This window comes from Otolemur garnettii, unplaced genomic scaffold, assembly GCF_000181295.1.
Source record: "Otolemur garnettii isolate 467f Iridium unplaced genomic scaffold, OtoGar3 scaffold00198, whole genome shotgun sequence".
NCBI lineage: Eukaryota > Metazoa > Chordata > Mammalia > Primates > Galagidae > Otolemur > Otolemur garnettii.
This window is the reverse complement of record NW_003852593.1, coordinates 1,978,242-1,989,978: the sequence shown is the minus strand read 5'-3', so window position 1 is coordinate 1,989,978 and position 11,737 is coordinate 1,978,242. Positions and strand designations below refer to the sequence as shown.

General features: G+C 44.6%; 1 protein-coding gene across 1 annotated transcript in view; it reads right to left on the bottom strand.

The window, feature by feature from the left end:
* Positions 1-11,737, bottom strand: part of HTT (huntingtin) — a 152,692-nt gene that overhangs the window by 39,336 nt on the left and 101,619 nt on the right. The window contains exons 38-43 of the mRNA XM_012812276.2: positions 10,089-10,205; positions 9,058-9,180; positions 8,568-8,803; positions 7,237-7,379; positions 4,115-4,322; positions 1,019-1,160 (exon numbers count right to left, since the gene is read on the bottom strand). Of these exons, the coding sequence (XP_012667730.2) occupies positions 1,019-1,160; positions 4,115-4,322; positions 7,237-7,379; positions 8,568-8,803; positions 9,058-9,180; positions 10,089-10,205 (969 nt within the window). The remainder of the gene's footprint in view (positions 1-1,018; positions 1,161-4,114; positions 4,323-7,236; positions 7,380-8,567; positions 8,804-9,057; positions 9,181-10,088; positions 10,206-11,737) is intronic.

Below are 11,737 nucleotides of genomic sequence, written 5' to 3'. Positions count from 1 at the left end.
AAAAAAAAAAATTATTATTCCATTGTTTCCCGTGAATTAACAGAGATGTACAATATTACATATGGCAACGAGTAGTTGCTAGTGTTTGCTGAATGAGTGACACCTGGATGAACCCTTCACAGAACACAGTCTTGGGCTAGAGGGCATGTCTGGTTTTGAATTACATCACAGCGAGATCAAACATTAATTCTTTCTTTTTTTTTTTGCAGTTTTGGCCAGGGCTAGGCTTGAACCCACCACCCCCGGTATATGGGAACAGCGCCCTACTCCTTGGGCCACAGGTGCCGCCCTCAAACATTAATTAGTATTTTGATACCCCCCGCCCATTTTGTTTTTGTTTTTTTTAGACAGAGTCTCACTTCATCACTCTGATGTTGACTACTATCCCCCTGGGTTGAGTGCCATGGCATCACAGCTCACAGCAACTTCAAACTCCTGGGCTCAAGCAACCCTTCTGCTTCACCCTCCGGAGTAGCTGGGGCTACAGGCACCCGCCATAATGCCTGGCTAGTTTTTCTACTTTATTTTTATTTTTCAGACAGAGTCTCACTTTGTCACCCTCAGTAGGGTGCTATGGTGTCATAGCTCACAGCAACCTCCAACTCTTGGGCTGAAGCAATTCTCTTGTCTCAGCCTCCAAGGAGCTGGGACAATAGACACTCACTACAACGCTCAGCTATTTTTAGAGACAGGGTCTCACTCTTGCTCAGACTGGTCTCAAGCTCAGACGATTCACCTGCCTTGGTCTCCCATACTGCTATGATTACAGGCATGCACCACTATGCCCAGCCTGTAGTTTTTCTATTTTAGTAGAGACAGGGTCTTGCTCTTGCTCAGGCTGCTCTCAAATTCCTGAACTGGAACAAATCACCTGCCTTGGCCTCCCAGAGTGCTAGGATTACAGGCATGAGCCACTGGCAGGGTGCTAGGCAGTCTTGTTCCAGAGGATCCACGCCATGCCCTGTTCACAGGGGTTTCTCTGCCCACTCCTCCCATTTCCAGGCACTTCCACACTTACCACATAATCGCAGAAGAGAATAAGAGCTCCTCTTCGCACTATCTCTCTATTGCACACTCCAAGTTTGTCTGCCAAGTCAGAATGCTCCTCTTCTCCAGACATCTGGGGACTAAGTAACTTCGTGCTGGACAGACTGTGTCTTCTAGAAGGAGCAATAGATGCATTGACAACATTTCTGGATAGTACAGTGTGCTTATTTGCAAAATACAAGATGATTATGTTTAATTCTAGTTCTGAAACAAATTATTTTAAATACTGCCACATCAAAATGATGCATGTGTAACATATACTCTTAATTATCTTTTTCTGAGCTACATATAAACCAAAGCTGAAAAACGAAAGAAACTAGAGAATTTAACAGGCAGAAAACAATAAAAAAATGCTTGACTAAAAGGCAAAATCTACCATAAAGCTGAACATTCAACAAGCACTTTTATTTCAGAATTCACAGTAGCTGTGTTTGATAACCAAGCAATTGTCTTTGCAATTCCCCATCTGCCAGAAGGAAACCCTTCGTCTCTTCTATCTCCTGCAGTTCCCACTGCAGTGTCCTCCAGCATGTGCAGGGCATGCGCCGTGGAGACTGCTGAAAGCACTTCCTCCCCACTGATGATGGATATTTTACTGCATATTTACCTCCTCTCACTTGGTCTTTTTTCTTTTTGAATAGGTGGGAATTATAACCTTTGAGAGCCTGACTCCAGTCCACATACCCAAACCAACCCTCTGACTTCTGGGTCTGATCTCAAACAATATCCTTCCATGGTGGCATAGAGCCTTAATGGGGAAAGATAGAGGTTCTATCAGGGCAAGAATATTCTGAAATATGTCAATTTTTCCTATAATTCCTTAGGATTTAGAAGTGGAGGGGTAGTAAAAAAAATTCCTACAGATTTATTAAACTACCATGCCTCTGTTTTTCCATTGGTGACTGGATAGCAACCGTGAGACCCACCCAACCGGATGCCACTCAGCAGCCGAGCTCACAAACAAGGTGCTCTATTTTGTATCTCGTACTTCTAGTGGTTCACTCTTATTGAAATAAAACATTTTTGGCTCGGTACCCGTGGCTCAAGCGGCTAAGGCGCCAGCCACATACATCTAAGGTGGCGGGTTTGAATCCCCAGCCCGGACCCGCCAAAAACAACAATGACAGCTGCAACCAAAAAAAAAAAAATAGCCAGGCGTTGTGGCGGGCGCCTGTGGTCCCAGCTACTTGGGAGGCGGAGGCAGGAGACTCGCTTGAGCCCAGGAGTTGGAGGTTGCTGTGAGCGTGATGCCATGGCACTCTACCCAGGGGGATAGCTTGAGGCTCTGTCTCAAAAAAAAAAAAAAAAGAAATAAAACATTTTCAGCCCCTGCCACACACAGCTGGAGAAACAAGATCCCAAGGTTTCAACAGGAGCAGTTCTGCTCCCTAGAGGATATTTTGGACATTTCTAAGGGTGTTTTTTTCCTTCTAACACAGGGACACTTAAAGCATTTATATGTGATAATATTTAGAATGTTACCTTTTTTATATTACCATTAAGAAGATATATTCTTATGAAATGTAAGTATAAATAGGTTAAAACCCTATCAATTCTTTATATTGGGTAACAGTGGAGGCTTATAAAGCAAATCAACTGGGCAAAACCCCGGTATTCATGACAAACTGGAGTTTGCCCCTGACAGCTAAAGGAACACCTGCCAAATTCTAGGTTGTTTTTGCTGCTGGCTTATTTCTTTAAATACTGACTGTCTAGTTAAGCATTTCTGTTACTCCAGTGCAGAAGACACAACTCATAGATTCAGAGCATTCTGATACAATACCAGAATAAACAGGCACATCCGTCAGAAAGGAGAGATTTGCTGAATCTGAACCTTATGTGCCAATGTGATTTATATGCCCATCTAATAGCACTGAGCAGGAGACACAGACTTCCTGCTCCCTGACTCTCATAGTATGCGGGAGCTGGGAGCATTCTGAATGTGGTCTTGGGTCTGTCTCCCCAGCTGAATGGCTCTGGCCTCACTACACAGAGCATAGGGCAGACGCTGATGATAGTTGCAGGGTCTTCCCAGTTGAGCTCGTGCCTGGCACAATCAGGACCCCAGTCTCACCTGGCTCCATCTCCTGCTCTGAGCAGAGGCCCTGACAACACCCACACTTTTCTTTCTGGAACTTGTCTCCCCAGAGTGGGCTCTTGAGCCTTCTAAAAACACTGCACTGAGGACTTAGCTGGGGGCAGAGGTCATCACAGCTTTTATTTTCACATATGTACAAATGTCTGAATGAGTGATCACCTAGAAATTGAATTTAAACCTGAAAACATTTTGCAAAAGGAGGGCCACCCACAACCAGAAACTTAGTAAGTCTTTTGAATGATTTTAAAAAAAAGTATTTCTGGCTCACTGCCTGTAGCACAGTGGTTATGGTGCTAGCCACATACACCAAGGCAGGTGGGTTTGAACCTGGCCCGGGCCTGCCGAACAACAATGACAACTGCACACCCCTCACCCCCCAAAAAAGAAAATAGCCAAGCCTTGTGGTGGGCGCCTGTAGTCCCAGCTACTTGGGAGGCTGAGGCAAGAGAATTGCTTAAGCCTAAGAGTTTGAGGTTGCTGTGAGCTTTAATGCCATGGTACTCTACCCAGGGCAACAAAGTGAGACTCTGTCTCTTGAAAAAAAAAAAAAAAAAAAAGAAAGGTATTTCTGAGCAGTTTTGAAATTTGCTAAATAATGACTTCATTATCTGACTATAACCAGAACCACATTTAACTTATAATGAAGTTAAAACACTGCAACATGGCTGGCTATGGAACCAATTTAAAGACTCCAACTTAGCAGGAGGCATACAGCATGACAGGAGTATCCCACAAGATGAACAGTGTCAAAGGACTTGCCAAAAAAAATCACTTTTAAAGAGCAATTGCTATCCTTCAGACTTCCCCCTACAATACGGTGTACGTGAAAGGAAGACTAAAATGTAATAGAATCCTACAAGCCCTCACAGCAGTGGAAAATGAAGATGCCTTGATAGTGGCCCAGCTTCAGGCTAGTGGGAGCCTCAGAACAGAAGGGGGCAGCCTGAGTGGAGGGCCCCATGGACCTACCTTGGGGTCTGCTGCACCTCTGCCCACCAGCGGTGGTCAGTGTGGTTGACAAGCAGCAGGATCTGACACCACAGCAGCACCAGGGCCGGGTGTGTGGGGACCATGGTGCGCACTCGAAGGTTTAGGCTCTCCAGGCTGTAGAAAGTGCCGTCACAGCCATCACTGGTGAACAGTCTAGTGGCAGCTGCTGTGATTCTCCGGAACATTCCTAGACCCAAACAAAGTCAGGTTGATTAATGGGGAAAGCCTCTGCTGTTCATCTCAGTCCGAGATGGCACTTAGAAGCTCTTAATTCTGTGAGTGGAAGCAGACAGCCTGTCCACCGGTGTTAGAACTCTCCCATTGTCTGCCTTGCCACTGGTTGACACTGTCAAGTCCTCCAGGATCACTAAGCCAAGAGACCTCACTTTGCGCTGCTGAAGTCTGGACACAGCTGTTCAAGAAGGAGGCAGCTGCCACTCAGCACCTCCTGCCACTATGTCTACCATGACACACAACTCTTTGGCTTCTTAAGAACCGAGGGATGGCAACACTACAAGAGGCCACGTGGTCCGAGAGAAGACAACAGTACCCACGCCAGTCCTGGGCTCTCATGGGTTCTGCAGACTACAAACAACCCAGAGCCAAATGGTCTCTGCTTCTTGGGCCATGGATGGAGCACTCTGCAACTGCGCAGGCTCCACGGTAAGCCACCCACACCCAGTGCCCCAATCAGACTCCACCCAGAAGCTCCTCCACAGTGTCCTTCCCAAGGGATTTTAGGAGCTCATTCTACCCCCATGCCTGCTTTTAGATGAGCGTGAAGTCAGGAGCCTGTGAAATGGGAGCCTGTGACGGGAGGCTGAGTAGATCTATTCAGGACTACACAGTTGGAGAGCCATCCACACAAGCAATAGCCAAGGGCACAGAGGGAACGTGTCATAAGCAACAGGAGAGGCAGAGAGAAACTGAGAGCACGGGTACATGGCTGTTGGCACACACGGGGGAGAGACCAAGGAGAGACAGACCCACAGGAGCACACACAGGAGCACACACCACCAGGGCTGCTGGAGACGACTAGGAAAGTGTCCCAGTGACAAGAGGGCAGTCTCACTGCATCCAGCTGGAGAGCCCCAAAAGAGAAGGTCTCTGAAGGGAACACAACTGGCCTCTAGGAAGACATTTTTGGAGACAGGAGGCAAGAGGCAGATTGCCCTCGATTGAGAAACAAGAGGGAAAACAAATCACTAGAAGCAACAAGAATAAACCTCCCAGACAGTAGGAAGAGAGGAACAGAGAAAGCGAGCATTTTTAATTTTAGCCTGGGTTATTAGTATGGTTATCGACAAAGAGCAGCTACTGGCTGGGCATGGTGGCTCACGCCTGTACTCCCAGCACTGTGGGAGGTGGAGCTTAGAGACCCGCCTAAGCAAAAGAGCAAGATGCCTGCTTCCCTCCATCCCTGGCAAGAGGGGCAACAGAAAACTGAAAGTGAAGGCTACTATTCAGTCTGCCCCCAGTGTCTCTAAGAGAAAAACTGTCAAACTAAACAAGGAGCCAGAAGCAGACCTTTATAACTGTGCCCACATGGATTTGCAAATGGTGGACCAATTAAACAACTTCCAAAGATGCTGGCAGCAGAACCCATGTGCCTTCTACTGCACCTGCCCCTCAGCAGACTGTCTGGCTCCTGCATACACCTATACCAACCCCAGAGCCTTAGTTACACGAAACTGTTTAATCTCAAGTTAATTTAAATAAAATTAAAAATTTAAGTTCACACTAGTCACACATCAGATACACAGTAACACAGATCACCACAGGCAACTAAACAGGATGGTGCACCACAGAAATTCCCCATCTTTGCAAAAAGTCTAATGGACAATACTTTAAAACAATAAAAAAACACTTTCCCTGTGTTTGAGAGAAGAGAATGTCAGTACAATGGGACAATGACCACGCTGAGCCACACAGAAGGGGACAACATAGTGTGGAGTCATCTTTGGGGAGGGGAGGAAACTATCTCCTCCTGATACCAGGTCCAAACCAACAGCAAAATCATGAAACAATTGACATACTAAAAATGACCTGTTATTCATAAACAAGGCCTATATTCTCAAGTTTAAAATTATTATCGTGGTCAATGAAGCATAATCAAAGGATCTTTATAAAAAAAGAGGAAGAAGAAGGCGGCAGCCAGGTGCAGTGGCTCACACCTGAATCCAAGTATGTTGCTGTTCCTCACTCTGGGAAGTCGAGGCAGGTGGACTGCCTGAGCTAAGGAGTTGGAGACCAGTCTCAGCAAGTTGGAGACCAGTCTCAGCAAGATTGAGACCCTGTCTATAAAAAATAGCCGGGCATTGTGGTGGGTACCAGTAGTCCAAGCTACGGGAGAGGCTGAGGCAAGAGGATCATTTAAGCCCAAGAGTTTGAGGTTGCTGTGAGCTGTGTCACCATAGCACTCTACTGAGGGTGACAAGTGAAACTCTGCCTCAAAAAAAAAAATCCTTTCAATATTATTACTAGTAAATAAGGTGTTTTAAAACTAGGGCCTATTACCAAAATCAAATTCTAGCCATGTCTTGTGCTGAGGGCAATAACCACTCAACGAAGCAGAGACAAAGCAGGTTCTTCAGGGCGTCCTGCAGGCTGGCTGCTCTCTGGGAGTGCCCTTTGGACGTGAGCTCAGCAGGCACCTCAGACATCCTTCCCATGCTGTCACAGCACTAACTGTCTCCTTCACAAGAACCAGCAAGACTTGTGACTGTGGATCTGTGTCTCATCCTCCTCACTCCTTTTTAAGTCTGTTCACACTCCACTACGTGTATGTGCTGGGTTTTGCTTGTCTATTCATCCATTGACTGGTGCTCCAACTGTCCCCACATTTCAGATGTTGAGAATGACACTGCTGCAAATGCCGGCAGACCAGTGTATTCCCACCACTCTGCTTCCCACTCTTGTGGGTCCCAAAGTGTCCCAAAGTGATACTGCTGGTGACAGGGTAAAAGGTTTACTCTTTTTACCAACAGACATTTTCAGCTGGCACACTGAGCAACATAGAGCTTCTATGGGTGCACTCTGAGCATCTACCACAAGACAGGAAAGGTTGGGACACGCTACAAAGACTGATCTGATTCACCTACCGGACTTGAAGATGTGGATCAGACACATCAGCAGTGTGCCTAGTTCTTGGCAGTAGAAAGTATGTTGCTGTTCACTCATTTCCACCTTGGGCTGTTTGGTAACAATGTCCTCTAAAAGAATACCAACCAGCTGTAACAGAAACCTTCCAAGAAAGGGAAAAAGATGACAGTGAATCAGGTGACTGCTAGGAATTAGGGGACTACAATAAAGCGCTTATGCCAGGTATAAATGTAAAATACACATAGCAAAATTAGTAACATAAAAACATAGGTAAGTACAGTAAAGTTAAAGAGAAATGTTTAATTGCAGCATTTTGGACTACGTCACTTCACCTCTTTGCACATAGCCCTCCTCACTTACGCAAGGGCAGTAATTCTTTCACCTTCAAAGGACTCACAGGATAAAATGACATGGAGTTTTTTAAGTTCTGTGAACTACAAAGTGTTACACAAACACAAGCAGATAATCAACCACAAAAGGTAATCCATCACCAATTTTAGCTACCTGCTTCAGCGTGACAGAGGAAAGCCACAGGGTTCCTATAACCCTGTTAACCCTGCAAACAGAAAGACGCCCTGCAGGTTCCTGGGTTCCTGTTCACCAATAGCACAGAGGATCTCCACTGACAACAAACCGAGGGACAGGGACCCAGGCAGGAGCATCACACTGAACCCAGCAGAGGCACAGATGTTAGTCCAGAGTTTGTGGGTGCCCAGACTGTAATCACTGTCCTCAGGGAGTTTTCAAACAATTTATGGGAAAGACAGGGTTTGATAACTCAGGTATACAGTAGAGGCTATTTCCCATAGCAAGAAGTATTTTATTATTCACAGTGTGTAGCACTGCCAGTATATGATAATAAATATAAGACTGACTTTTAGTGGGTTTTCTTAGGTTTTTGAATTTCTGCAGACAATATATCCCCTATTACCAGTTCCTGGGGCAGCTGCCCCTGTGCTCTGTCTATAGTGAGCCACTCTTGACTATTTTTATTTTGGGTTTTTTTTTTTTTTTTTGCAGTTTTTGGCTGGGGCTAGGTTTGAACCCACGACCTCTAGCATATGGGGCCAGTGCTCTACTCCTTTGAGCCATAGGTGCCACCCACTCTTGACTATTTTTAACAAGGACAGGAGATAAAATGTGACAGAACCTTAAGGGAAGCATGAACTCAGGGCCACAGGTAAGGTGACTACATTTAAACAGCACACCAGCACAGGCCACTCTCCCAACTCAGAGCTGAAGCAAGACCAGGATTTAATCACCAATCATGAAACACAATGTGACCTCCCAAAAGGCATGGATATGTTACAACCTTGGATGGAAAGCATACCTTGAGAATGTTTCTTCTGGCAAGTTCTTCACATGTCTCCCTTCACTGTGCTCTTCTAGCACTGAGTTACTCCCACCTTCTCTTAACCTACTGATCACGGGGCAGGACACTACATGTGGAGAGAAGGCAAGCTCCTGAATTCGAGAGAGGACAATGTCCTCAGTCGACTGAGAAATCAGAACCCGCAAAATGGCTAGGATCCCTGATATCCACAGCTGAACAGTGCTCACAGATGCCTAAAAGGAAGAAAATACACGTGTTATTGCTAAAAATAGAGATTAAAATTTTTCCTGATTGCTAATTACATGAAAGAAAATCACCCCTACTTCCCCATTCTACCAATAAACATATCTCTGATTCTTAAAAAGTGTGGTCCCTGAGAAGCAGCATCAGTATGGCCTGGGAAATTATTAAAACTGCAAATTCTCAAGCTCCACCCAGAGTGACCGTGTCACTTAGAAGTTACTGGAGTGGTAGAGGAGACACTTACCATTGAGTCTGGGGTGACAAACATACTCCGTAATAGCATGTCCACCGGCCGGAGTGAGGAAGGGGCCAAAATCTCAAATAAAGTATTTAACACGCCAAGGGCTTCATGAGAGTCAATGTACATCTGTGGAGTTAGCACAAACACCTGCAGGTGAGCCAACAGGCACACAGCCAGACACTCAGCATGCTACGCAGCTCCATGGCAAATGAGTGTAAACGTCTCATTTCCATCATCCCCTTGTTTAAAAGCATTTTCAGTTTAGTAGTGAATGAGCAAACATTTCTTAGAACAAAACTATATTAGCTACATTTTTTCCACAATGGCTATCTTTGCATTTAGATTTTCATTACATAAGTAACAAGCTTTCTAGAGAAGATTCAAATATACAGAAATATGAAACAATCACCTAGGACTGCACCACCCTGACCTGATGCACCATCTACACAGTGGGGTGGGGTCACCTTCCCATACCTCAGGACACAGCAGCAACACCAGGGTGGGGGTGGGGCTGCTCCGCCCCACCCCACCCCACCAAGTGGCAGCTAACCGACTGGTCACCTCCCTTTCTCAGCCGTGCCCATGTCCCTACACTCTGTCTCACACGTGCATATGCATGTGCAGGTTTTGTTTTAGTTCTTTTGAAAAACAGTTAAGACATTTATACTCTATACTTAGTAAATTTAAAAAGATTTAGATTTATAAAGTCATTTAGCAGTTATAAAGAAACAAAAACCAAACCTAATAATCAAGTACAACGCTTGATTGACCAGCATTAAGGGGAGAATGTAAACTTTGGAGTCCTCACACTTTTAAGCTGTGTGCCACTGAATAACCTTGACAACCTCTCTGAGCCTTCGTTATCAACCTGGGAGGGTCACTATGAGAAGAAATGAAAAGTCACTGGCCCCATAACCAGCACTGAGAACTATATCAGTCTTTTACAATCGGAAAAAAAGCTGATCACAGCCACCCCCTTTCAAAAGGGTCCTAACCCACTTCCACACCAGTTGCACTACCACGAGCCGACAGACCTGCTGTTTGGCTAACATGGGGAGGATGATGTCTGCTATCTGTCGAGACAGCCGCTTCCATTTGTCTTCATTCTCCTTGTGACACTGCTGTAAGACGAGAATGAACATCTCCAGCACCTGCCAGAACGTTAGTGCACAATTAGAGTCTTCCCTCAAGAGGCACCGGTGCATGCCTAAGTGGAAGATTCTAGGATCCAAGCAAATGGGGTCCCCAGTGAGGACTGAAGGAATTGGCGGCACACACCTCCATGTCACTGCCTGACATGTGAGACGCAGGGAAACAGAAGAGAGCGTGGGGAACACAGAGCATGTTCTTCCAGGGCACACAAAGGTTGCACACTTGCTCAGGCTGACTTCTTGTCATTATTACACTACAGAGTTTACAACACTGAAAATCAAATGCATATTGATCTTTGCAAAACTCAACGCAATCTTAACTATTCTGTAGAAGGCTTTTACTTTTGTGAACATTGATTTCAATTCTGTGTTCTTTGCAAAGGTAAACTCCTGCTGAATAGTGGTTACTTTTAAGCTGAGCACATTATTATGATCATTTCTAAACAGAGGTATTTATAAATTGGCAAAGGCCTGCAATGGGGGCAGCTTACCACTTGTTTTTGTAAATTAAAGTTTTATTGGAACACAGTCACACCTTTTGTGTACATACTGACTACAGATGCTTTCACACTATTACAGTAGAGATGAGGAGTGGGAATTCAATTCTGCCCTTTATTTAATAAACCTTGCAGATCAGCTCACCATCTCCATTCTCTGAAAAAGCATGTCCAGATCCCTGAGTGTGGGGGCCAAGAAGCTCCTCCCCAGAATACCCATACTCTCAGCTCTGTTTGCCAGATGCTTATTCCCAGAACACTTTACATGTACTCTAAAGTTGTGATTAATTGATTTAATTAGGCATCACGAATCAACAGGATTAATCAAAACATGAATGCCAAAGAAAGTGCTGCTTTCATGAGAAAAACTTATGGCTTTATATTCAAAGACAAATAGCTAAAAAGAACTAAGTGAGTGCTGGACAATTGTACAAGTTAAAAAAGGTAAGTTATTTTAAAAAGAAGCAATTTCTGCACTTAGACTGCCTCAAAGTATCTTTAAATTTTTTTTTTATTTAATCATAGCTGTGTATATTAACGCAATCATGGGGTACAATGTGCTGGTTTTATATACCATTTGAAATATTTTCATCAAACTGGTTAACACAGCCTTCACCACATTTTCTTAGTTATTGTGTTAAGACATTTATACTCTACACTTAGTAAATGTGACATGTACCCTTGCAAAATGCACCGTAGGTGTGTTCCCACCACCAATTATCCTCCCTCCACCCAGCCTCCCCCCTAGTATCTTTAAATTCTTACTCAACTTTAAGGAAAACACAACCAGAAATCAACTCAAAGAAAAAGGCCTTGACCTGACATCAAAACAAAGCAGAAATATACACGTAGAGTCTTTATATTATTCCAGATTTGAGATTTTGATCACTTTTTAGAATTCTACCATTTTGATCAATGTTATCAATTAATTGATGTCCAGTCATTTTTTGGCAAAGAAGGCCTCTACGTATTTCCTGTCTCCACTGGCAGGCAGCCTTCCCAGGTGGTATGTACTTCTTTTTTTTTTTTTTTTGA